The sequence below is a fragment of the Salmo salar genome, chromosome 19 (assembly GCF_965601325.2).
Source record: "Salmo salar chromosome 19, fSalSal1, whole genome shotgun sequence".
NCBI classification, from domain to species: Eukaryota; Metazoa; Chordata; class Actinopteri; order Salmoniformes; family Salmonidae; genus Salmo; species Salmo salar.
The window spans coordinates 12,560,668-12,588,513 of NC_138309.1; the positions used below are offsets into that span (position 1 = coordinate 12,560,668).

At 42.5% G+C, this 27,846-nt stretch overlaps 1 protein-coding gene across 2 annotated transcripts in view; it reads left to right on the forward strand.

Annotated features, from left to right (window-relative positions):
* The first annotated feature begins 3,405 nt into the window (after nt 1-3,405).
* rttn (rotatin) overlaps nt 3,406-27,846 on the forward strand; it is a 63,586-nt gene continuing 39,145 nt past the window's right edge. Inside the window, exons 1-18 of one of the 2 annotated variants that reach the window (XM_014157187.3) lie at nt 3,406-3,613; nt 3,934-4,121; nt 4,393-4,588; nt 5,211-5,297; nt 10,046-10,136; nt 10,275-10,389; nt 13,253-13,403; nt 14,028-14,202; nt 14,295-14,488; nt 14,603-14,718; nt 15,322-15,489; nt 15,572-15,784; nt 15,997-16,109; nt 16,247-16,373; nt 16,544-16,669; nt 16,941-17,057; nt 17,583-17,722; nt 22,128-22,299. In XM_014157187.3, the coding sequence (XP_014012662.3) occupies nt 3,583-3,613; nt 3,934-4,121; nt 4,393-4,588; nt 5,211-5,297; nt 10,046-10,136; nt 10,275-10,389; nt 13,253-13,403; nt 14,028-14,202; nt 14,295-14,488; nt 14,603-14,718; nt 15,322-15,489; nt 15,572-15,784; nt 15,997-16,109; nt 16,247-16,373; nt 16,544-16,669; nt 16,941-17,057; nt 17,583-17,722; nt 22,128-22,299 (2,520 nt within the window). In that variant the 5' untranslated portion in view covers nt 3,406-3,582. The remainder of the gene's footprint in view (nt 3,614-3,933; nt 4,122-4,392; nt 4,589-5,210; nt 5,298-10,045; nt 10,137-10,274; nt 10,390-13,252; nt 13,404-14,027; nt 14,203-14,294; nt 14,489-14,602; nt 14,719-15,321; nt 15,490-15,571; nt 15,785-15,996; nt 16,110-16,246; nt 16,374-16,543; nt 16,670-16,940; nt 17,058-17,582; nt 17,723-22,127; nt 22,300-27,846) is intronic. The other variant, XM_014157188.3, reaches the window with a different exon arrangement.

The window sequence follows — 27,846 nt, forward strand, 5'->3', positions numbered from 1 at the left end:
CCCAGTAGAATGTGGATTGATAGAACAGGTTTTCACCACAACAACAACAACTACTATAGAGAGAAGGCTTGGGAAACAAAATTGGAGACACTTCAGCCAAGTCAAAAAGAGAAAGTAGGGCCTAGATCTTCTGTTCTGTGTAAGAAGATCACATAAAAATTCAAATGCACTTTAGGGCTAGGGGGCAGTATTGACACGGCTGGATAAAAACCATACCCGATTTAATCTGGTTACTACTCCTGCCCAGTAACTAGAATATGCATATAATTATTGGCTTTGGATAGAAAACACCCTAAAGTTTCTAAAACTGTTTGAATGGTGTCGGTGAATATAACAGAACTCATATGGCAGGCCAAAACCTGAGAAGATTTCAAGCAGGAAGTGGCCTGTCTGAGAAGTAGTGTTTCATCTTGGCTCTTTTTATTGAAGACTCAGGATCTGTGCAATAACGTGACACTTCCTACGGCTTCCATAGGGTCTCAGAGCCCGGGAAAAAGCTGAACAATATCGAGGCAGGCTCTGGCTGAAACACTTTATCGCTTTTGGCAAGTGGCCACTCAGAGTACTATGGGCTTAAAAAATTCTAAATATTCCATTACCGTACTTCGAAGCATGTCAATCGCTGTTTAAAATCAATTTTTATGCCATTTTTCTCATAAAAAAGCGATAATATCAGTTCAATTCAGTTTTCCAATGGTTGCCCGCTTCGACCGAATGCTTTCTTTTCCTTTGTCTGTTTACCTAAAAGCAGATTCCCGGTCGGAATATTATCGCTTTTTTATGAGAAAAATGGCATAAAAATTGATTTTAAACAGCGATTGACATGCTTCGAAGTACGGTAATGGAATATTTAGAATTTTTTTGTCACGAATTGCGCCATGCTCGCCACCCTTATTTACCCTTTAGGATAGTGTCTAGAACGCACGAACAAAACGCCGCTGTTTGGATATAACGATGGATTATTTTGGACCAAACCAACATTTGTTATTGAAGTAGAAGTCCTGGGAGTGCATTCTGACGAAGACAACAAAGGTAATAACATTTTTCTTATAGTAAATCTGACTTTGATGAGTGCTAAACTTGCTGGGTGTCTAAATAGCTAGCCCTGTGATGCCGGGCTATCTACTGAGAATATTGCAAAATGTGCTTTCACCGAAAAGCTATTTTAAAATCGGACATATCGAGTGCATAGAGGAGTTCTGTATCTATAATTCTTAAAATAATTGTTATGCTTTTTGTGAACGTTTATCGTGAGTAATTTAGTAAATTCACCGGCAGTGTTCGGTGGGAATGCTAGTCACATGCTAGTCACATGCTAATGTAAAAAGCTGGTTTTTGATATAAATATGAACTTGATTGAACAAAACATGCATGTATTGTATAACATAATGTCCTAGGGTTGTCATCTGATGAAGATCATGAAAGGTTAGTGCTACATTTAGCTGTGGTTTGGGTTTATGTGACATTATATGCTAGCTTGAAAAATGGGTGTCTGATTATTTCTGGCTGGGTACTCTGCTGACATAATCTAATGTTTTGCTTTCGTTGTAAAGCCTTTTTGAAATCGGACAGTGTGGTTAGATTAACGAGAGTCTTATCTTTAAAATGGTGTAAAATAGTCATATTTTTGAAAAATTGAAGTAATAGCATATCTAAGGTATTTGAATAACGCGCCACAGGATTCAACTGGCTGTTGAGTAGGTGGGACGAGCAAAACAGCGACTATATGTAGCCCATGTATCTGATGCTGTCTGGCCAAAAACAGTATGACATGCCATAATCTTTTTGGCCATACAGCATCTGATACATGGGCTACACGTACATGTCCTTTGCCTATTATCAGCAGCACCTGTCTTTTTACTAAAGACATGCGTATTGTATCCCCCTAGAGTGTAAGGGCCTGGGGCTGGGTTTGTACTAAGCTAACATCTGGAATTGTTTTCAGATCCTTTAGCCATTTTATTTAGGACCCCTGTAGGTATAACAATTATTGGATGAAACAATGAATTTACTGCTTTTAGCCCATAGAAACGCAGTGAATAACAGATTCATGAATGGAAAAACAGATATACTTATTTTAGAAAAAAATGGGACTATGTTTTGAAGTGTCTGTCCTATATCTGAGGGATATAAGAAAGCTCTGGAAAATATATATATATTTTTTTGTGGAATATACCTTTTACATCCATTCATTTTTCTGCCAGGTACCGGGTTACCTTCAGACGAGTCCCGTGACACTTGTGTTCGTGAGAGTCTCATCTTTCCATAGAGAAGTCATATTAGGGTGGTAGCCCAAACTACTCGGACGTTACAGACTTTTTGTAAAAGACCAATTTTCTGGGAATTCTCCTGGTCTAACAAACACAGCTGTAGCTCAGCCACCCACGGTAGGCCGACATTGCCGGATGCGATGGATTTAAATGGAGCCTATGCAACAAAAAAAAATGATATCTCAAGCTTAAACTGACAGATTTTGATGGTTTGAAAAAAAAAATATTATGTATTTATTATGCCTCGAGCGGAGCATGGGGGGGGGGGCCTCAAGCAGAGAAATTATTATTATTATTTTTGTTTAATTATGCCCAGCTCATGAGGCCCCTTGATGATGTGAGGCCAGAGGCAATTACCTCTTCTGCCTAATGGTAAGGCCACCATTGAATTGACCTTGACTTGAGAAGCACAGGAGAGCTGTTCAAACCTACCTTTCTTGATAGCTGGTTGGATTTCAAAGATGTGAAGAAGGCATTCAGCTGGTTTGCCCCTTAGGGCCACCTTAAGCAACTTGGATGACAGTGGAAGTTAACTTGATAAAACTGCTTCTTTATTGTTAAAAGTAAAACCAACGCGTTTTGGTCCTTGGCCTTCATCAGATTTTAAATTAGAGATGGAAAAATATTAGAGGTTTATTATACATTTCAGATTGGCCCTCTATAAACTCAGCAGGGACCAGTCATGGAAATACAAAACAGCATGATGTGATTGGTTAAATAAGTAGCAGATCATGAGGAAGGGCAGAAATGACCACCTACAAAGGGCAGAAACATGTTGGTTACACTATTCTCCAAGAGTTGCTGAATGACATTCACCTTTACTTCGGTTTGCTCCTCAATTCATGCACCTGGCCTTGGTCAGAGAGCGAAGTAGCAGCATCAGTTATCTTCCCTTTGCATAGATTTCAATTTTAAGTGAAGTTGATAAATAAAAAGAGCACATGGTTATCAGATATGTTTAAGTCGTAGTTAGAGTCATGGTATTAAAATTTTTCAAAACGTCTAAATTAATACTCGAAATGCAAATAACGTGATTGAACTATATATAAATGCTCAGTCGATGTAGGAAGAACAAAAAAACGTATGTGGCGAAACACAAATTTCATACAAGTTGGTTCATTGAATGCACCCCATGTTTCCATACCAGGAAGTGTGTGACGTTGGCGCGTTCGTTGAAAGCAAACCCCGGGCAGACGTACAACGATGTTAACGTTAGTAGACAGACATTTAACGACTGAAAATAAATATATAGCTACCCTTTGTTGTCACGTTTTATTTTTGTTGCAAAACACACGGGTTGCAGCCATCGGTCATGGAGTTATCTCCGCTTATAAAGAAGATTGGTAAGCCAAATAACGTTACTGTACCCAACTAGCTACAAAAGTTGCTCCGTGGTGTCGCTGTCATTTTTGTTGTTAGCTAGCTAATATGCCTTGATGTCATTCTTCTTGATAGTGCTGGATAGTGTTAACAACTCTTACAACAGTCAGTAGTTGTTGCTACTAATGCACATTCATCCAATATCTAGCTAACAAAATTTTGTTTTATATTGAGGGGAAATACCTAGCTAGATAACGTTAGCTAACCACTAGTTAGCTTAGCTGACTAACGGTAAACTCAACTCCACGATTTGGCTACTTCACCGTGGTCTTGTTTTCAACAGGTCACTCCTTGGCAGAGATCAGAGTCCGAGCATTGAAGAGCATCATCTGTAAGCTAGACCACTCTCTCCTCTCTGTCTCTGACCTGGTCCAGGAGAAGATGCTGTTTGTTTATCTGCTGGAGTGGTTTAACTTCCCCGAGGTGCCAATGCAAGAGGAGGTCCTGCAGCTGATCGGTACTCTGTCCAAGGTACCAAAACTGGTCCTCATGACCACAACCTAGTGTGATGACTAGCTAAACTAGAGTACATACTGATGCTATTATGATTGATTAGCCTTTGACAAGCAACCTGTTGCATTCTTGCATCTTACTAAAATGATTAGAACATATATATATTAGGGAGAGTAATGTCATGTTGAATCAATTTAACATGTTTTTATTTTAAAGTATACCAGTGGACTGCATGTGTATAAACTGTGCTCTTTAGGAACACATGTATTATGTCTTTTTGTCTTCATAGCACCCTACTGCAGCCCAGATGCTGAGAGATGTCGGGGCAGTGGAGTTCCTCACCCAACTCTCCCCCAACGTAGAGCCACGGTTACGGGCCATCATCGACGGCATCTTCGACCTGCTGTTTCAGCTCCCAGAGCTGCTTCCTGCTTGTCCAACCATCTATTCTAATATACACCAGCTACAGAACACCACTACTGCAGGTATGTATCAAAGAGATGGAATTATAGAATTAGAATGAATAGAATGGGTGTCCCCATTCAAGTCAGTGATGGCATAATGGGTGCACTGGCAGCCATTTTGAGTGTACAACACGATTCTAATATCCCATAACTTGGCAAATATGGGACCAGCATTGCTAGTTAGCAACGGCGCTAGTGGTTATCAATGGCACTGGTCCCATGCATTTGTTTAGTTTCTAAATCAGCCACATGGAATCATTACATTGTCTTAACCTGTATTTTTTTTTTCATCCTAGACCCATGCCTGGAAGTAACAGCAGGAAGTGTACCCTTCAATCTGTGTTGTGATTTGTTAGTCAACTCAACTGACATCCCAAAAAATACATTGCGTTGCATGAGGCACATCAGTTAGCATAATTTGAATGAACATTCTACATTACCATGGCAATCCCGCATCAGTTAATAGAACATTCCAAATTACCATGGAAATTATCGTATGGCGAGTGCACCCTTGAGTTTACCAGTCAAATTGCTAGGGTTAGAGCTTCCAAGCCCGTTGTATTCATTCTATTTCTATGGATAGAATATTATATACAGTGTTTTTAAGTTATGGTTTTATGCTGAATTTATGCTGCTGTTGTAGTTCCCCTAGAAGAGGACTCTCCAGCGGTGGGCTATTTCCAGACAAAGAGGCCGAGTCACATTGATGTTCCACCAAAGAGGATAGCAGGTATTTTACCTCATCCATATACAGTTATGCAAACTCGTAGCTTTTCGGGGATATTCGCCATTTTAATGTCAAAATAGGCAATCCATGTGAATCGTGTAGATCTGAATAAAAATGATTCTCATATGGAAATCATTGACTGAGCACAGAATGCATCAGTACGGGTCCTACAAAAATAATATCAAACAAAGAGTTTTGAGCGTGATGTCAGATAGGTCATATCAGAGTAAATGTTTCGTAGGCAGGGTCTGTCATCTCTCCACGCCACAAGCTAGGGGGCTGTGCACATTGTGATACGTTTTTTACAAGCGCACAGGCATATAACTTGGTCGGATTTACCAGAAAGTCTACTAAAGTTTGACTTTGCCCTCGTGCTTCTTAGCTATTTACATCGTTTTGTTCACACGCTAGGTTCTTTTTCAATGTTAGTTTGCCTTTGATGCAACTGCTGTCCATGAGACATCTGAGATTCTCCACTGTTACCATGGCAACCTCGCACCCTTAGAGGCAGCTGAAAATGTGTCTGACCTAAGTGACTCGTATTTGAGGGTACATTGTGCCTGATTGCACTCCAAAAACCTTTTATTCATGAACTCCTTGCAAAAAAATTGCGGCGTAAAGCTCTGTATTATACAGTGTTTATGTACATGAGTTATTGTATTTTAATACTTTTAACACTGAAAGCACCTAGCAAAGTAATAGAAATGTGAGACAGGATTTGTGTTTTTGCTTTGAGTTTTGCACCTTTATAAAGAAAAGCTTGTCGGGTGCTTTCAGTGTTTGCAGGTGCATTGCAGACTGATGTATTCTTGTCTTGGGAGGCTGAGATTATCATTACGTGTCATGATAAAACTTAAAGCTAGACCAAAGAACCCAACTCCAACCTAATCCAGGACACTATTTTCAGATGTGTATTATGTATTTTTTTTATTCTTTCACATGGATTTGTCTTGTGTTTCCGCATCCCTGCATATAAGTAATATGCTTGCATTTTTCATCTGATTGGTAATAGCCTACATTTTTTTCTATCAATCATGTTATTTGGTGAATAGGATTTGTATAACATAGTGTTTTGTGCTGATTCGTTCCAAATTTCTATTACATTGCCATTCGTTCCAAGATGGTGTAGCAGTCGGACGTCTGTTTTGTATCGTCTCGTCCTGTCCCATGCATATATAGTTTTCTTTGTATATATTTTTTTTATTTTTAATCTCAATTTCCATCTACGGACTGAACATACTGTCCTGGAACCCGCCTCACCCAATGTGGTACGGATCTGCAATGTTTTACAAAACCTCTCATCATCACTCAGTGCCTAGGTTTACCTCCACTGTACTCACATCCTACTATACCCTTGTCTGTACATTATACCTTGAATTTATTCTTCCGACCCAGAAACCTGCTCCTTTTACTCTCTGTTCCGAATGCATTAGACGACCAGTTCTTATAGCCTTTAGCCATACCCTCATCCTACTCCTCCTCTGTTACTCTGGTGATGTAGAGGTTAACCCAGGCCCTGCAGCCCCCAGCACCACTCCCATTCCCCAGGCGCTCTCATTTGTTGACTTCTGTAACCGTAAAAGCATTGGTTTCATGCATGTTAACAATAGAAGTCTCCCTAAGTTTGTTTTGTTCACTGCTTTAGCACACTCCGCCAACCCGGATGTCCTAGCTGTGTCTGAATCCTGGCTTAGGAAGGCCACAAAATCCTGACATTTCCTTCCCTAACTATAACATTTTCCCGACAAGATAGAACTGCCAAAGGGGGCGGAGTTGCAATCTATTGCAGAGATAGCCTGCAGAGTTCTGTCATACTATCCAGGTCTGTGTCCAAACAATTTGAGATTCTACTTTTAGAAATCCACCTTTCCAGAAACAAGTCTCTCACCGTTGCCGCTTGTTATAGACCCCCTTCAGCCCCCAGCTGTGCCTTCGACACCATATGTGAATTGATTGCCCCCCCATCTGTCTTCAGAGTTCGTACTGTTAGGTGACCTAAACTGGGACATGCTTAACACCCCGGCCATCCTACAATCTAAGCTAGATGCCCTCAATCTCACAGAAATTATCAAGGAACCTACCAGGTACAACCCTAAATCCGTAACCATGGGCACCCTCTTAGATATCATCCTGACCAACTTGCCCTCTAAATACACCTCTGCTGTCTTCAACCAAGATCTCAGCAATCACTGCAACATTGCCTGCGTGCATAATGGGTCCGCAGTCAAATGACCACCCCTCATCACTGTCAAACGCTCCCAATAACACTTCAGCGAGCAGGCCTTTCTAATCGACCTGGCCCGGGTATCCTGGAAGGATATTGACCTCATCCCGTCAGTGGAGGATGACTGGTTGCTCTTTAAAAGTACTTTCATCTCCATCTTAAATAAGCATTCCCCATTCAAAAAATGTAGAACTAAGAACAGATATAACCCTTGGTTCACCCCAGACTTGACTGCCCTTGACCAGCACAATAACATCCTGTGGCGTTCTGCATTAGCAGAATAGCCCCAGCGATATGCAACTTCTCAGGGAAGTCAGGAACCAATATACTCAGTCAATTAGGAAAGCTAAGGCTAGCTTTTTCAAACCGAAATTTGCATCCTGTAGTACTAATTCCAAAACGTTTTGGGACACTGTAAAGACCATGGAGAATAAGAGCACCTCCTCCCAGCTGCCCACTGCACTGAGGCAAGGTAATACTGTCACCACCGATAAATCCATGATAATCGATCATTTCAAAAAGCATTTTTCTACTGCTGGCCATGCTTTTCACTTGACTACCCCCCAACAGCTCAGCACCCCCTGCAGCAACTTGCCCAAGCCCCCCGCCCTCGCTTCTCCTTCACCCAAATCCAGACAGCTGATGTTCTGAAAGAGCTGCAAAATCTGGATCCCTACAAATCAGCTGGGCCAGACAATCTGGCCCCTTTCTTTCTAAAATTATCTGCCGAAATTGTTGCAACCCCTATTACGAGCCTGTTCAACCTCTCTTTCGTATCGTCTGAGATCCCCAAAGATTGGAAAGCTTCCACGGTCATCCCCCTCTTCAAAGGGGGAGACACTCTAGACCCAAACTGTTATAGACCTATACCCATCCTGCCCTGCCTTTCTAAAATCTTCGAAAGCCAAGTTAACAAACAGATCACCGACCATTTCAAATCCCATCGTACCTTCTCCACTATGCAATCTGGTTTCCGAGCTGGTCATGGGTGCACCTCAGCCACGCTCAAGGTCCTAAACGATATCATAACCGCCATCGATAAAAGACAGTACTGTGCAGCCGTCTTCATCGACCTGGCCAAGGCTATCGACTCTGTCAATCACCGCATTCTTATCGGCAGACTCAATAGCCTTGGCTTCTCAAATGACTGCCTCGCCTCGTTCACCAACTACTTCTCAGAGTTCAGTGTGTCAAATCGGAGGGCCTGTTGGCAGTCTCTATGGGGGTGCCACAGGGTTCAATTCTCGGGCTGACTCTTTTCTCTGTGTAAATCAGTGATGTCGCTCTTGCTGCTGGTGATTCTCTGATCCACCTCTACGCAGACGACACCATTCTGTATACATCTGGCCCTTTGGGCACTGCTAACAAACCTCCAAACGAGCTTCAATGCCATACAACACTTCTTCCGTGGCCTCCAACTGCTTTTAAATGCTAGTAAAACTAAGTGCATGCTCTTCAACCGATTGCTGCACACATCCGACCGCCTGACTAGCATCACTACTCTGGACGGTTCTGACTTAGAATATGTGGACAACTACAAATACCTAGGTGTCTGGTTAGACTGTAAACTCTCCTTCCAGACTCACATAAAGCATCTCCAATCCAAAATTAAATCTAGAATCGGCTTCCTATTTCGCATCAAAGCCTCATTCACTCATGCTGCCAAACATACCCTCGTAAAACTGACTATCCTACCGATCCTTGACTTCGGCGATGTCATTTACAAAATAGCCTCCAATGCTACTCAGCAAACTGGATGTAGTCTATCACAGTGCCACCCGTTTTGTCACCAAAGCCCCATATACTACCCACCACTGCGACCTGTTTGCTCTCGTTGGCTGGCCCTCACTACATATTCGTCGCCAAACCCACTGGCTCCATGTCATCTATAAGTCTTTGCTAGGTAAAGCCCCGCCTTATCTCAACTCACTGGTCACCATAGCAGCACCCACCCGTAGCACGCGCTCCAGCAGGTATATTTCACTGGTCACCCCCAAAGCCAACTCCTCGTTTGGCCGCTTTTCCTTCCAGTTCTCTGCTGCCAATGACTGGAACGAAATTGCAAAAATCACTGAAGCTGGAGTCTTATATCTCCCTCTCTAACTTTAAGCATCAGCTGTCAGAGCAGCTTACTGATCACTGTACAGCCAATCTGTAAATAGCACACCCAACTACCTCATCCCCATATTGTTACTTATCCTCTTGCTCTTTTGCACCCCAGTATCTCTACTTGCACATCATCATCTGCACATCACTCCAGTGTTGTAAAAATGTATTATTTCGCCTCTGTGGCCTATTTATTGCCTTACACCCCCTACTCTTCTACATTTGCACACACTGTACATAGATCTTTTCTATTGTGTTATTGACTGTACATTTGCTTACGTGGAACTCTGTGCTGTTGTTTTTGTCACACTGCTTTGCTTTATCTTGGCCAGTTCACAGTTGTAAATGAGAACTTGTTCTCAACTGGCCTAGGTGAAATAAAAATGAATAAAATTAGCCAATTTCTGATGTCTATTTGCAGTGAATAACTCCGTTAGATGTCTGAAGTTTTCTACATTTCCCTGGTTGGCTTTGACCACAACAGACCAACACATATTGTCATCCAATGAGAGGTAGGTCTCATCAGAACTTTGTTGAGCAGACATTTCTCTCTTTTCAGAGTGTTAATGTCATTTTTAAATATAGTTGTTTAACTATGTTTGTCATTGAAATCAGCAACATTATCTACTTATTTTCTTTTTTTTTAACAGTTCTCTAAGGAGTAACAACCACAACTTGGTGAGGACCACATGTGAGCTCCTACGTGACGTCATCATGCAGGACTTCCCGGCTGAGATATTTCTCCAGCGGCCCAGTATTGTGCAGGCAAGACAACTATACTTTATACGTTTTCATTTGTGGTAAGAAAGAACACTCGGTTCTCCTGTACTTTTCCAGTATGGCCAAATAGTGCCAACCAGATGACCTGGGCCACCACCCGTGACCTGGGCCTCCACAGGGTCGATAGGAGCTACTAGATGGATTGAATCACTGGTATTTAGAGCCATGACATCATTAGCTAGCGACAGAAGGCAGTGAATCTGAACAGGAGACAAATTACAACTCCAATAACTGAATTCTCGGTTGTCTTTTATTTAGTGTTATTTACAGTTCCTACTGTATATCAGCCTTTCGTTTCTGGGCCTTTTGTTTCTGAGCTAGAAGTGTTCAATCGGTACAATCACTCTTTCATGAATGGTTATAAACTGGACCATTTGTCATTGCTGTTCTGTGGTATATTGTCATTGAAGGAGAGCATCTGAACGCATCCTAACCCTAACTTACGTGCCTTAAACCTGACTTAAAGATGAAATCTGCATAAGGTGACACAGCGCCACTTCGCCCCCAGCACATTTGTTATTATTTTAGTTTTGTTGATGAAACAAAGGAGAGGAGCAGCCAGAATTGTAAAAAATATTTTCCTGGCACCACACTCCCAGAGCCCTCACATCCTCCCTGTAGGCTGTCTCATCATTGTTGGTAATCAAGCCTACTACTGTTGTGTCGTCTGCAAACTTGATGATTGAGTTGGAGGCGTGCGTGGTCACGCAGTCATGGTGAACAGGGAGTACAGTAGGGGGCTGAGCATCACCTGGGGGCGGCCCATCAGGAAGTCCAGGATCAAGTTGCACAGGGCCAGGTTCAGACCCAGGGCCTCGAGCTTAATGATGAGCTTGGCGGGTACCAAGTCCATATTATGGCAAGAACAGCTCAAATAAGCAAAGAGAAACAACAGTCCATCATTACTTTTAAGACATGAAGGTCAGTCAATCCAGAAAATTGCAAGAACTTTGAATGTTTCTTCAAGTGCAGTTACAAAAACCATCAAGCGCTATGATGAAACTGGCTCTCATGAGGACCACCACAGGAAAGGAAGACCCAGAGTTACTTCTGCTGCAGAGTTCATTAGAGTTACTAGTTTCAGAAATTTCAGCCCAAATAAATGCTTCACAGAGTTCAAGTAACAGACACATCTCAGCATCAACTGTTCAGCGGAGACAGTGTAAATTGCTGCAAAAAAAAAAACACCACTAAAGGACATTAATAATAAGAGACTTGCTTGGGTCAAGAAACACGAGCAATTGACATTAGACCGGCGGAAATGTGTCCTTTGGTCTTGATGAGTTCAAATTTGAGATTTTTGGTTCCATCCGCCGTGTCTTTGTGAGACGCAGAGAAGGTGAACAAATTAACTCTGTATGTGTGGTTCCCACTGTGAAGCATGGAGGAGGAGGTGTGATGGTGTGGGGGTGCTTTGCTGGTGGCACTGTTGGTGATTTTATTTAGAATTCAACGCATACTTAACCAGCATGGCTACCACAGCATTCTGCAGCGATACACCATCCCATCTGGTTTGCGTTTAGTGGGACTATAATCAGTTTTTCTACAGGTCAATGACCCACCACACCTCCAGGCTGTGTAAGGGCTATTTGACCAAAAAGCATTGGAAAAGCATTCCAGGTGAAGCTGGTTGAGAGAATGCCAAGAGTGTGCAAAACTGTCAAGGCAACTTAATTTTACACTTTGGTTACTACATGATTCCATATGTGTTATTTCATAGTTTTGATGTCTTCACTGTGTAGGTGTGTCCAAACTTTTGACTGGTACGGGGGGGGGGGGGGGGGGGGGGGGGGGGGGGGTGTGTGTGTGTGTGTGTGTGTGTGTGTGTGTGTGTGTGTGTGTGTGTGTGTGTGTGTGTGTGTGTGTGTGTGTGTGTGTTACTGTATTCTGACCCCTTTTTCCACCTTTTTGTTACGTTACAGCCTTATTCTAAAATTGATTAAATTAAAAATGTTCCTCATCAATTTATACACAATACCCCATAATGACAAAGCAAAATCTGGTTTTTGGACATTTATTAAAATTGAAAAACATACTTTTATTTACATAAATATTCAGACCCTTTGCAATGAGACTCGAAATTGAGCTCAGGTGCATCTTGTTTCCATTGATCATCCTTGAGATGTTTCTACAACTTGATTGGAGTCCACCTGTGGAAAATTTAAATTGATTGAACATGATTTATAAAGGCACACACTTGTCAGTAAAAGGCACATGTCAGCCCACTTGGAGTTTGCCAAAAGGCACCTAAAGACTCTCAGACCATACAGAGCATACAGGTCGCAGTGGTGGGTAGTATATGGGGCTTTGGTGACAAAACGGATGGCACTGATAGACTACATCCAATTTGCTGAGTTGAGTGTTGGAGGCTATTTTGTAAATGACATCACCAAAGTCAAGGATCGGTAGCTTAGTCAGTTTTACGAGGGTATGTTTGACAGCATGAGGGAAGGATGCTTTTTTGCGAAATAGGAAGCCATTCTAGATTTAATTTTGGATTGGAGATGCTTAATGTGAGTCTTGAAGGAGAGTTTACAGTCTCGCCAGACACCTAGGTATTTGTAGTTGTTCACATATTCTAAGTCAGAACCGTCCAGAGTAGTGATGCTAGTCGGGCGGGCGGGTGCGGGCATGCATTTAGACAGACACTTAGGTATTTGTAGTTGTCCACATATTCTAAGTCATACCCAAGAAGACTCGAGGCTGTAATCACTGCCAAAGGTGCTTCAACAAAGTACTGAGTAAAGGGTCTGAATACGTATGTGAATGAATACGTATGTAAAAAAAAAAATCATGTAAGTTTGACCATATAACTGATCCTTATTCTCTGATTTTTCCCGTGTTCCAGAACCTCCTGTCCATCCTGAGGCTGACTCCAGGTGAGAGTGAGGCGGGCTACCTGAGACTGCAGGCAGTGGCCTGTCTACAGCAGCTGTGTGTGGGGCTGAGGAGGAGACTTCGTTTCCACAGAGACCCCAGCTTCTACTCCGCAAAGCAAGGTTCGATTACATCTGGATTATTACATTTTTATTTAATCAGGATGTCTAAAAGAGATAAGAATATATTTTTCAAGGCCGAGATGGCTTTATAGTTATTACGCCTATGCTGATTTACTTTCACTACTTGGCACAGATTTAGGGTGTGTGGGTGTGTGTGTGTGTGTGTGTGTGTGTGTGTGTGTGTGTGTGTGTGTGTGTGTGTGTGTGTGTGTGTGTGTGTGTGTGTGTGTGTGTGTGTGTGTGTGTGTGTGTGTGTGTGAGATTCAGTTGACATACCAATTATCACTTGGCATCTAAAATTAATTTTTGCTCAGGCATTGTGTCCTGCTGGGTCTCATGTGTCTGAGTAACTCTCAGATCAGAGTGCATCTCACTTATGAAGAACTCTCTTGTTATTTTTCATATATAACTTCATTTTGCCAGGTCCTATTTGTAGTCTAACCTATTTGTAGTCAGACCTACTCCTTTCCTACGGATCCCATGGCACTTATCTAAAGAGTAGAGGTTTTGTACTCCGGTGTCTTTATTATCATTGTTATGCAGCAAAGGTAAATTCTAGGCAACTAATGATGATAATTATTTTCTCTTTCCCTCCTTCCCTCCATCTTGCGTTCTCCTCCGTAGACCCAGTGTCCCAGAACTCGTCACTGTCCTACTCCCAGGAGGTGCATGGGGGGGGGGCCCAGCGCTCCCTGGCCTCGTCCCCAGGAGGAGAGTGCTTTCCTCGTCCCTCTGTGGTGGGGCGTAACGGCCAAAGACCCAGAGGGGACGGCCAAGATGGGGATGCTGCCTCCAACAGGTCTGTGTCTGTTGGTGTGGTTGTCGGTGTTATTTTTACAGTCAGTCCGGACATTTCTAATTGACTCATTTTTTTTACCGCTTGCCTCTCAGCAGCAGTAGCTCTCAGAGAGGTGGAGCTGCAGCTCAGGCCTCCAGGCAGACTGCCCCCTCGCCTGCAGACGCAGCCCAACTAGAGCTGCTTGATCTGGGGGTGGAGGACGTCCTCGAGCTGCAGCTCCAACAGCTCAGCCTGGCCCAGTTTACTGTGGCCACCATGGAGCATGCCATACCACTGCTCAGGACAGGTAGGAGTGAGAGATTGTTTGCCGTGTGTTTGAACATGGTGTGTTCTCTCTCTCCGACTATGTGAAGGTTTTTCAGCCAACATTATTAATTAACAAAAGTGTTATCTCCCCCAGACGGCGTGCGTGTGTTCCGGGGTGTGTGTGAGCTGCTGTGTGAGGCGGTGGTCCTGCTGAGAGACGGTGTGTGTGATCTGGTCTGGGACGACACCAGCCTGGTGGGGATGGAGCTGGCAAGTCACAACACCCCTCAGTATTAATATCTGAATATTTACTGATGCACTGACACTAGCTAGCAGACACTAGCTTGCAGACATTAGCTAGCAGACTCGCAGTGAAGATAAGCAGAGCACAAATGTACTTACATATTACAGATTTGCCACAGTGAGTGTATAATGAACATAATGTCATTCTGCAACATGCATGAAAAGTGACACTTTTCAGATTTTTCCTTTGCAGTGTGTGCTGGAGGTTACTGAACAGTACATAGTTAGAATCCTGTACTGTTCTTTGGGTCACAACATAAACTCATACAGAGTGCCTGCTTCTCTGTAAGGAGATGTATGCTCTTGTCAAGCCAAGGCCCTCTCTTGTCCTCCTCTCCCCCAGCTGGTTTAATAGGACCCCCGAGCAGCCCAGGGTTCAAGCTGTTTTGTCATCTTTAGCTGGAGACTAGCCTTGCTGTGTCACTGCCAGGCTTCTTCAGGGCTCCCCTAAGACTGTTTAGTCTGGCCTGGGTTTCTGCTGCCCTCTGCTGGTGTCTGTGCTATTGGCTTGTGTTTTGCAGGGAGAGGGTTCATGATTGATTGATTGATTATGATTTGTGTTGTTTTCAGAGGGAGAAGCTGAAGATTACCATGGAGACACTGGGTGACATCATGACCTATCATGAGAGCTGTTCCTCAGACTGTCCTGAGAGTTCATTGGTCCAGCACAGACTGGCCTACGTAGCCACTGCCGTCTTCACCATCAGACTGCTGCAGACCATCCTGCCCCTGGAGAAGGTGTCTTTGTTATTTTTTTGTCACAGTACTTTTTGAGCTGTATGACTAACCCTAACCAAACAGATATGTGTCTCCTCTCCAGGCCAGTGGTCATCTCCCGGAGAGTGCTGTGGCAGTCCTCTTGTCTCTGTCTCTGGACCGGCCCTTCAGCTTGGCCTATCCCAACATGGCGGAGGCTGCGGTGGCCTACCTGGAGCAGGTGAACCCTGAAGGCCATGACCTCTACAGGAGGACCAGCCGTGCTGCTCTCTGGATGGAGTCCACCTGCATGTTTCTTAAGGAGACGCAGCAACAGGTACTGAGATAGAGGAGGCTTGTTTTAGAAAGGAGTATTAGGTGCTCAACCAACGTAATACCAGGTGCAACCAAAACTCATGAGAGGATCTGGAAGGAATAGGTGCGATTCTCCTCGAAGAGGAGGATCTTTTGTAAAATAGTAAGATATGGGTATTTTTGTTTTTGCTGGAAGATAATGTAGATATTACATTCCTCTCTATTCCTCTACAGGGAGATAAGAACTGGCTTGAGTTACTGGAGCTGGCAGACCAGGCCATAGATGGCCTTCCATACCACCAACACCTACCTATTGTCAAGGAGTGCATCCACATCTGCTCCTACTTGTAAGATATCTATTACCACTACTACCTCGATTTATGGTAGATTGAGATGTCCCCTTTCTGTAAGATAAATACTGTTCATAACTAATTTGATGAATGGATTCATTAACACATTGTCTTATTTGTGGTTGTATCATCAGGTGGAAGTTTGAGCAGGCCAGTCCGCTGCTCCAGACAGAGAGCCAGAGGGTTCTACTGAAGCTTCTGACCCATCCCCTCCTCCCTGTGAAGACTGAGACCTACACCTGCACTCTTAATGTAGTCAAGGTGAGGTCAACCCATAGAGATCTATTCAATATGAACGGTAATCTGGTAATGCTGGCACTTAACAGATGTTTGGTAGGACAACGATATCATAACATTGCTAATGCTTTTGACCTTTCACCTCTTCATGCGAGGTCATCTGGTAAACATGTTGTTCACTTTTGACCCCTTAGGACTGTCTGGGGGTTCAGAATGTTGTCAAGCCCGTGTTGTCAGCATGTAGTGGTGTTAATTTCCTCCTTCACCCCAAAGTCCTCTACCAGATCAGTGCATTTGGACTCCAGGACCCAATTGGGAAGGTAGTGTGTGCACACGCATGTGTTGTTTAGTGACAAATACATCTGTTTCTCAAGGGTTTGACTAAGGTCATATAAAATGTTGACAATGTGTAGATGTTGCTCTAGACATAGCACTGAACCACTTTTTTTAAAAGGTCATTATTGCAAAACACAATTTATTCTCAATCGCTAAATGAAGGATAAATGGACAAGAAACAGTTGGGTGGCTTGTGAAAGAGATGTATTGTTATACTGCCTGCTGTGGGTTCAGGAGTTGATGTGTGATCTATAGGTAAACTCTGCTGCCAAGAATATTCTGCTCTTCCTGCTGAAGTGCCCATTAATGATGACAGCATCAACATGGGACAGGTTCAACCAGGCACTTTACCCAGTCATCCCCATATTACAGGTACTGTACACACACCACACACACTTAATGTTTGGCATACATTGGTTATTAACATTGAGAGCTCATGAAGTGAAATACAATTTTAACCTTTTTATGTAGTGCTTTGGAAGGGAAAATGCCTTAGTGGAATTGCACTTTTTCAGAAAATAACAATCAAAGTGAAACGTCTGCATCCTTGCGAGTACAGTGCACCATATGGAGCTGCTGCCAAGCAATATTTAGTTATCTGCTCATTTGCATATTCTGTGATATTGTAAAAAAATGTTACCAAAAAAAACAAGCTTTTTATTAAACGTTGGTGTTTGAAACAACTGAAATCCAGACAATTGAACATGAATATGCATGGACTCTTGACAAGGTCGTCAAGTTTGATTTAATTTGCAGCCTTTCGTCTCTGAGCCTGTCACGTCAGTAGAAACCAGATGAAACATTCTCTAATCACGCTGATGCATATTTATTTACTGTTGTGCTCAACTGGAATTCCCAGACCTTACCGTGTTTGTGTGTGTGTGTGTGTGTGTGTAGAGTTACGCAGGCACAGAGGATGCGCTGGGAAACTGTGTTCTTCTGATAAGTGAAGTGTCAAACGAGGTGAGAGACAGCGTGTTTCCAAGCACAGCCAAGTTGAGAGCTGCACTGCGACTACTCTTCACTAAGGAGCCGGAGTAAGTGAGTGTGTCTGTAGTAGGGGACCGTTTCTCTGTGTTTGTGTGTGGTAGGGCTGCACAATTAATCCAATTTTTACTCGAAATTGCAGTATTTAAATTTGCATTTAGCCGTCTGTAACTCCCATTTTTGAAAGTTTTTAATTTATTTCTTGAGTTGACAGTTCTTTTTCCGTCTCTCCTCTTTTGGCCATTTCCCAACCCCACACACACCAAGCCCTACCCCCTGTCACTCAAGCATGCAGTTCCTTGAGCTCGAGATTCTCTGCGTGCATTGACCAAATAACAGCATGCGGTCAATTGATTTTTCCAAACAAGAATGACGCAGCTTTCCACTTTGCATCTTAATATAAAGCTACATATTTTCTATATTTTACTATTCTTTTGTGTAACTTGCTCTCTGCAAAAGGCTAGTTAGTTGTTGTGCCCAAAAAAAGTGAGTTAGCCCCTAATGCTAATCGTTAGCTAGCTAGCTGGCTAACTAACTCCGCTGAGATGTGGCAAATCTTGCTAGCAAACATTTGCTCTAATACAGGGCGGTACCAGTGGTGGAGCACATCAGCATTGTTTGTGGTACACCTTGGAAAACCCAAAGAATATTCTAAAATCTTTCTCTGAATGTGCCTATTTCAATCTAATTAGGGTCTCATGGAAAACACTTACCAACACTTTGGTTCCTACTTTGTCACAACCATCTCCTCCCTTACTTTTTAATTTGTTGTCTTGCCAAACAAAACTTCATTCCAAGTGCCCATTGTATTCCACCAATACATTTAGAATTATTATTCTATTTCTATGATTCCAACAGTTTACCCTATTTAAGTGTTTCCATCTATATCGCAAGTATAATTGCAATATTTGGTACAAAAAATTCACAATTATATTATTTGCCCATATCGTGCAGCCCTAGACGATTTCTCTGTGTGTGTGTGTGTGCATGCCAGAGTATTTGAGCGGTTGGAAATCACACTCATCGCTCATGGAGCGGTGCTTGCGCACCGAAAGACTGCAGCTCCAAATTCGCTCCATTCATTAAAATCACAGTTTAACCAAAATCCATCTGTTTTTGTTACGACATGGACTTACCATAAAGGTTTTAAGTATTGAAACCAAACCATATGATTTGAATGAAAAGTATTTGAATAAACATGAAAAGGTGAATGTAAGCACCCATTTCAAATAGGCTACATTTTATATTAAACAGCATATAAACACTCTAAATAGGTCAGGAGCCAGACAGAGAGCCTAAGAAGGAACGGAAATAAATTATTCAATTATTTCATGGCTATAGCCTACAAAGTAATACATTGTGAAGCATTTGCGAGTTTGACCCAATAGGCAGGTAGGGACATAAAGCACTCAGCATTTAAACAACATTTCATTGTATTAAATCATTATAGTCTATAAATTGTGCATATAGGCTGTGACTTACTTAGAATTAAATACAAATGAAAAATTACTTATTAGTGCTTTTTTTGAATTAATTTTGAGAAACATGAGTTTTGGCCAGTCTATGGCTTCAGGCGATGGTGCCTGGAGTGCAGGCCAGCAACGGAAAATATCTTCTTCACAGAGCCACTGGGGATATTAAACACCCTTTTGGCCCCTCTTCCCATGGTGGGCAGAGATGCAGAGTTGATTTATTTTTCTATAGGAAGGCCTAAAGGTTTTTAAGCAAAATAACCAAATCAAAGCGGAAAGCTCCTTGAACGTGGGAATATGCCAGACCTATTGTGCCAAAATCAATTATGGCCTATAGATAATATAACAAAAATGAACAAAACGTTTAAGAGCAGATTTTTTGTTTATAAATACTTTGCTACAATGACACACTCAGTTATCTACCCACCTCGTTCTTTTCTTTTAACGTGCGTGTAGTAAGTACTCCATCATGCTTTTGGGATACGTGTCTTTTCAGATTCCACAATGATTCTTTAGTTGTGACATTACATCACCACACTTCCTCTCTTGCTCTTGGTCCTCATCTTTGTAAGTCACCTTGATTTTGCACCTGTGTGTTTTATCAGTTTCTTTATGAAAATATTTAGCGAAATCCATGACAGTAGCTAAAGCGAGGGGCTATAGCAGCGCACAAGTAGACTACAAATGCATGCTGGGCCTGGCATCCCCTGAGCTCGTGAAGTGAGCGCTCCGGTCCTAGCTCCGGTCCAGCTCCGCTCTGCTCCGCTCACATACTCTGGTGCATGTGAGGAAAAAGGCGAAGTTGTCTGAGTGTGTGTCTTTACTTTTTGAAGCTGTCGACTGAATTTGACATTGACTCTCGAGGGCGTTGTAAAACCAGACAACTTGTCTCAGTGTTTAGCTATTCTGCTTTCCAACACTGTGTGTTGATGTTGATGGGCATATTACTCCTGTCACTTGTTATAAGCTGATGGACTCATCAACTCTCTCTTTGGCCTGGGGCTCTTTGTCATGGTTATGGAAAACAGCTATCTTCTCCACACAGTCCCTGTCTGTCTATACTGCTGTTGTATGAATATGTATATTAACTCTCTTTTTTTTATTGTGCTGTGTACTCAGTTAGCTCCTCAGTGTTGTATGGAGGATGTATTAGTTGTATATGAAAGTACTGTATCTTTGACTGATTCATAGACACAAAGAACAGAGAGAGAAAAGACAGAGATTGATTATTTGAATACTTGATCAGATTTTCCCCTCTATGCATTTAGCAGCGGTCCACTGCTGATTTTGTTCAAATGTTTGATGGCATACGAACACGGCATAAGCCATGGGAAAATGTGGAGAATAGCAGGGAATTTGCTTTGAAACTGTAAAATGTTCTCTTCACCCTATGGTAAAATATATAGAATTACAGGAAATTAGCTTTAAAACTCCACATTTTCTCTTAGCCCCATGGCAAAATGTGTAGAATTGCAGGGAATTTGCTTTGAAACTGTAAAATGTTCTCTTCACCCTATGGTAAAATATATAGAATTACAGGAAATTAGCTTTGAAACTGCAATTTTTCTCTCAGCCCCATGGCAAAATATGTAGAATTTAAGGAAATTGCTTTGCCACCGCTGCTAAAAAAAATTCCCAGGTAAAACACTGTTGATATATCGATTGATTAATAGGTTGATTGATTGATGACCTACAGTCCCATACCTCTGAGTATTTGGTGTGATTGCAGGGTCCGAGCTGCAGCAGTGCAACACCTTTTTGTTTATAAATACTTTGCTACAATGACACACTCAGTTATCTACCCACCTCGTTCTTTTCTTTTAACGTGCGTGTAGTAAGTACTCCATCATGCTTTTGGGATACGTGTCTTTTCAGATTCCACAATGATTCTTTAGTTGTGACATTACATCACCACACTTCCTCTCTTGCTCTTGGTCCTCATCTTTGTAAGTCACCTTGATTTTGCACCTGTGTGTTTTATCAGTTTCTTTATGAAAATATTTAGCGAAATCCATGACAGTAGCTAAAGCGAGGGGCTATAGCAGCGCACAAGTAGACTACAAATGCATGCTGGGCCTGGCATCCCCTGAGCTCGTGAAGTGAGCGCTCCGGTCCTAGCTCCGGTCCAGCTCCGCTCTGCTCCGCTCACATACTCTGGTGCATGTGAGGAAAAAGGCGAATTTGTCTGAGTGTGTGTCTTTACTTTTTGAAGCTGTCGACTGAATTTGACATTGACTCTCGAGGGCGTTGTAAAACCAGACAACTGTCTCAGTGTTTAGCTATTCTGCTTTCCAACACTGTGTGTTGATGTTGATGGGCATATTACTCCTGTCACTTGTTATAAGCTGATGGACTCATCAACTCTCTCTTTGGCCTGGGGCTCTTTGTCATGGTTATGGAAAACAGCTATCTTCTCCACACAGTCCCTGTCTGTCTATACTGCTGTTGTATGAATATGTATATTAACTCTCTTTTTTTTTATTGTGCTGTGTACTCAGTTAGCTCCTCAGTGTTGTATGTAGGATGTATTAGTTGTATATGAAAGTACTGTATCTTTGACTGATTCATAGACACAAAGAACAGAGAGAGAAAAGACAGAGATTGATTATTTGAATACTTGATCAGATTTTCCCCTCTATGCATTTAGCAGCGGTCCACTGCTGATTTTGTTCAAATGTTTGATGGCATACGAACACGGCATAAGCCATGGGAAAATGTGGAGAATAGCAGGGAATTTGCTTTGAAACTGTAAAATGTTCTCTTCACCCTATGGTAAAATATATAGAATTACAGGAAATTAGCTTTGAAACTGCAATTTTTCTCTCAGCCCCATGGCAAAATATGTAGAATTTAAGGAAATTGCTTTGCCACCGCTGCTAAAAAAAATTCCCAGGTAAAACACTGTTGATATATCGATTGATTAATAGGTTGATTGATTGATGACCTACAGTCCCATACCTCTGAGTATTTGGTGTGATTGCAGGGTCCGAGCTGCAGCAGTGCAACACCTTCTTCCCCACCTGACCAGTGTAGAGGGGGCTACTACAGTCAGACCAACCCTGGAGGGTCCTGTCCTCTCCTCTCTCCCCTCCCTCTTCTGTCTCAACAATACACTGGACATCAACCTGGACAGCAGCGACAGGTCCTTCCTCAAGGTATGGATAGACGGGCAGAGACATACAGACAATGTTGGCCTTTATCCCGTTGCAAGTAAAGATGTATAGTTATGTGACAGACTATACCCTAATGCAGAGTGCACTCTATACCACTTCCAAAATGGTAACATCGCTCAGCCTCTCACATTAAACTACCGTCTTTCATGTATTTTTTTGTTGTCTTGCCAACGTAGTGGTCCGCACACTAAACGATCTGGCACAGACGGGGTCACACACAACATTATTCACTTGGTCGTGAGGTTTCTCCATACCACCACATTGTCTCACCAAAACAGTGTGATGTGATTCGATCAGGCAGTGCCCAGATAGGGCTCTACCTGTGCAGACCTAATGCCATTTTGCCCTTCCAGTCTCCAAAGGGCCCTTTTGTGTGATGGTATAATTTCCGCCAAAATGATACAAAAAAGTACGGAAGAAAGTGTCATTGTTGTTCGGAACCCACTGCCTGCAAGTCGTCGTCAAGTTCGCCACCACCTACCCCGTCCATTGTTTGAGCCTGTTGATCTGCCCTGTACCTAGCTTGCGCGCTCCCGGTTGTGCCTTTTTCCCAGTCTGCCCTGTACCTAGCCTGCGCGCTCCCGGTTGTGCCTTTTTCCCAGTCTGCCCTGTACGGATATTGCATGTGCCCAGTATGGAAACATGCATGGCTTGAGAGTTGCGGTCACTGTGTGTGTGTGTGTGGCTGGCTATCTACCTACCGTAATTTCCGGACTATAAGCCGCAACTTTTTTCCCAGGCTTTGAACGTCGCGGCTTAAACAATGACGCGGCTAATATATAGATTTTTTTTCCGCTTTCTATTTTTTTTTCTCAAAAAAAGTTTTTGGGCGGCATGAAGCTTTCATTAGACCAATGAAATTGCCGAACAGGTTAAGGTCAAACAACTATTTTTGTTTACTGTTTAGATTAAATCGAGCGCTCTCAAACTTCCCATCATTCTGATTACGGTAGTCATTTTGTCACCCTGATTCCTGGGGGCACAACAAAGTATTTGCGGCCACTCGACGTCAGTGTAAATCGTGCATTTAAGGTGGCGCTCCGTGTTCAGTGGGAGGCTTGGATGAGAAGTGGGGAGAAATCCTTCACTAAAACGGGCCGCATGCGAAGAGCAACTTATGGTCAAGTCTGCCAGTGGGTCCTGACAGCGTGGAGCATTGTCAAAAAATCCACTATCATCAACGGGTTTCGAAAGGCTGGACTGCTGCGTGTTGAAGAGGGCTCAGCGGGGGATTTGCCTCCGGATGAAAGTGACGAGAGCGACAATGAAAACGATCCAATATCGGATGAAGCAATTCTGAGGCTATTCAACTCCGACACCGAAGGAGATGGTTTCAGTGCACAGGAGAAGGAAGATGGTGACCAATGACTTTCTTGGTAGGCTACTGTTTACTGCTAATTTTAAATTTTTTGTTACAAGCCGTGTTTCGTTAAAGCCTATTTATTTTTGTTACAAGCCGTGCTTCGTTAAAGCCTATTTCTTTTTGTGACAAGCCATGTTTCGTTAAAGCCTGTGTAAAGTTAATTTGTTTCAATGTACCAGTAGGCACCTGCGGCTTATAGACATGTGCGGCTTATTTATGTTCAAAACAATATTTATTTTTTAAATTCAGTGGGTGCGGCTTATATTCAGGTGCGCTTAATAGTCCGGAAATTACGGTAGTTTAAATATCAACAGTACTGCCACAGCAGCAAAACATTTGATTAACACTTGATGACACTTGATTTAGCCTATATCATCAATATTTTGGTCTGGTTGGCTGATATGCACAGCAGAGAGAGGCAGAAAGACATAAAGAGGTCAATCGGAATCAAAAGAAATCTAACTAGCAGATATAAATCAATCAATGATCAGCTGATAGCCCACCCTCTTTTCCGATGTCATTCATGTCTTTAGGCGGCACTGCAACTACTTTTTGTTATGTAGTGCATGTGGACACCTGCTCGTCAAACATCTCGTTCCAAAATCGTGGGCATTAATAAGGAGTTGGTCCACCCCTTTGCTGCTATAACAGCCTCCACTAGATGTTGGAACATTGCTGCGGGGACTTGCTTCCATTCAGCCGCAAGAGCAAGAGTGAGGTCGTGCGCTGATGTTGGGTGATTAGGCCTGGCTCGCAGTTGGCGTTCCCATTCATCTCAAAGGTGTTCGATGGGGTTGAGGTCAGGGCTCTGTGCAGGCCAGTCAAGTTCTTCCATACCGATCTCGACAAACAATTTCTGTATGGACCTCGCTTTGTGCATAGGGGTATTGTCATGCTGAAACAGGAAAGGTCCTTCCCCAAACTGTTGCCACAAAGTTGGAAGCACAGAATCGTCTAGAATGTCATTGCATGCGGTAGCATTAAGATTTCCCTTCACTGGAACTAAGTTGCCTAGGCCGAACCATGAAAAACTGCCCAGACCATTATTCCTCCTCCCACCACTCCAGCCGACGCTTGGTATTGCGCATGGTCATCTTAGGCTTGTGTGCGGCTGCTCTGCCATGGAAACCCATTTCATGAAGGTCCCGACGAACAGTTCTTCCAGAGGCCGTTTGGAACTCGGTAGTGAGTGTTGCGACTGAGGGCAGACTATTTTTACGCGCTATGCGATCCAGCACTCTCCTGTTCCGTTCTGTGAGCTTGTGTGGCCTACCACTTCGGAGCTGAGCCATTGCTGCTCCTAGACGTTTCCACTTCACAATAACAGTACTTACAGTTGACCGGGGCAACTCTAGCAGGGCAGAAATTTGACGAACTGACTTGATGGAAAGGTGGCATCCTATGCCGGTGCCGCGTTGAAAGTCACTGAGCTCTTCAGTAAGGCCATTCTACTGCCAATGTTTTTGTCTATGGAGATTGCATGGCTGTGTGCTCGATTTCTATACACCCGTCAGCAACGGGTGTGGCTGAAATGGCAGAATCGACTCATTTGAAGGGGTGTCCACATACTATTGTGTGTATATATAAATCAAATCATATGTTATTTGTCACATGCGCCGAATACAACAGGTATAGACCTTACTGTGAAATGCTTACTTACAAGCCCTTAACCAACAATGCAGTTCAAGAAATAGATTTAAATGATTTGCTAAATAAAATTAAAAGTAACACAATAAAATAACAATAACGAGGATATTTACGGGGGTACCGGTACCGAGTCAGTGTGCGGGGGTACAGGTTAGTCGAGGTAATTTGTGCATGTAGGTAGGGGTGAAGTGACTGTGCATAGACTATGCATATAGTGTAGCTAGTTTACAATTTGTGATGATGAGTGAGTGTTGTGTGGCGAAGATGCGCTAGGCGGGTCTCTCTCCAAGAATGTCCACTGACCCCCGCCAATTCATGTGCACTCATTGTTTCTTTATATCAATTTTCTGTTAATGCTGATCAATTCCACACTACATATCACAAGTATATTTAGTCTTGATGTTATCATTTAACTTCTATGGGCTACGTGGGACGCCACCTGCGGGACACAGCCAGTGAAATATCAGGGCGGCAAATTCAAAAACAACAAAATGTCATAATTCAACTTTCTCAAACATACAACTATTTTACACCATTTTAAAGATAAACTTCTCGTTAATCTAACCACATTGTTCGATTTCAAAAAGGCTTTACAGCGAAAGCAAAACATTAGATTATGTTAGGAGAGTATATAGACAAAAATAATCACACAGCCATTTTCCAAGCAAGGACGTGTCAATAAAACACAGCTAAATGAAGCACTAACCTTTGACGATCTTCATCAGATGACACTCCTAGGACATTATGTTACACAATACATGTATGTTTTGTGGGATAAAGTTCATATTTATATCCAAAAACAGCATTTTACATTGGCGCGTGATGCTCAGAAAATGTATTCCCACCAAAACGGCCGGTGAATGTGCACATCAATTTACAAAAATACTCATCATAAACGTTGACAAAATATATAACAATTATTTTAAGAATTATAGACTACCCCTGGATGCAACTGCTGTGTCAGATTTTAAAATAGCTTTATGGAGAAAGCACATTTTTCAATATTCTGAGTACATAGCTCAGCCATCACGGTGAGCTATTCAGACACCCGCCAAGTTCGGGGCAACCTAAACTCAGAATTAGTATTAGAAATATTCTCTTACCTTTGCTGATCTTTGTCAGAATGCACTCCCAGGACTGCTACTTCCACAAGAAATGTTGTTTTTGTTCGAAATAATCCATATTTATGTACAAATACCTCTGTTTTGTTTGTGCGTACAGATCACTTATCCAAAGGCATAACGCGCGAGCACGGAACGAGAGACAAAAAGTCAATGTTCCATTACCGTACTTAGAAGCATGTCAAACGCTGTTTAAAATCAATCTTTATGGTATTTTTAACGTAAAATTGCGATAATATTCCAACCGGACAATAGCATATTCATTCAAGAAGAAAAAGAAGGAACGGCGTGCTCGCGTGACTGCGCATATCCAATCCCTTTGTTGCCAGGCAGACCACTCAGTAACTGAGCTCCTATTATCTGCCCAGTGACAGGAAAATGCTCAAACCGCTTTCTGAAGGCTTTAGACAGCCAATGGAAGCCTTAGGAAGTGCAACGTCACCCCACAGACACTGTAGCTTCGATAGAGAATCAAAAGAAGAACTACAATTCTCAGACTTTCCACTTCCTGCTTGGATTTTTCTCAGGTTTTTGCCTGCCATATGAGTTCTGTTATACTCACAGACACCATTCAAACAGTTTTAGACACTTCAGAGTGTTTTCTATCCAAATCTACTAATAATATGCATATTCTAGTTTCTGGGCCAGAGTCGTAACCTGTTTAAATTGGGTACGTTTTTCATCCGGCCGTGAAAATACTGCCCCCTAGCCCAGACAGGTTAATCTCCTCAATTCACCAAGTAATCTAGAATGTTTGGTTACGGTCATTTCTTTTCATTCAGACAATATATTATTACAGTTACACCATTCTCATTCTCAAAGTGGAATTGTTGTTTGGACAGCTAAAAAACTGTTCAACACATATGATAAAGAAGCTTTGGTTTATTTCGTTCTATTTACCAGTTTTGTCGATGTCTTTATTTGTGTCTGGTTTCTCTGTCAAGTGCCTACATGTACCTGGCCTGGGCTCCACATAGGTGTGGCTTCAAGGTCCCTATTTTACATGTTGCATAAATAAATAGGCCCATGCTAAAAAATATATATGTTTTTGCTACAGAGGCATTTGGTGTGTTCTGAATTTCGAGATATTCATTTTATTTTTGAGCACATGCCCCCTGTGCACGGCCCTGGATTAGATTGTTAATTTAGCTAGAACGGGCTGTGGCTCAAAGCAGGCTCTTTGGCAATCTCTCATTGGCTATTTGCTGATCACATTCTCATAACTTGTCGTTGCAAATCTCACACTACAAGAGCATTGCAGATTTTGTGCCGATAAAATCAAGTATTTTTGAAATTATCGGTACGTCTGGGAATACTCAAAGACGGGATCAGTAGCCCTCCGATGGCGTGTCTGACTCGCTCACATCAAACGAGCGTTGGTGACGTCCGCTCGCCCCG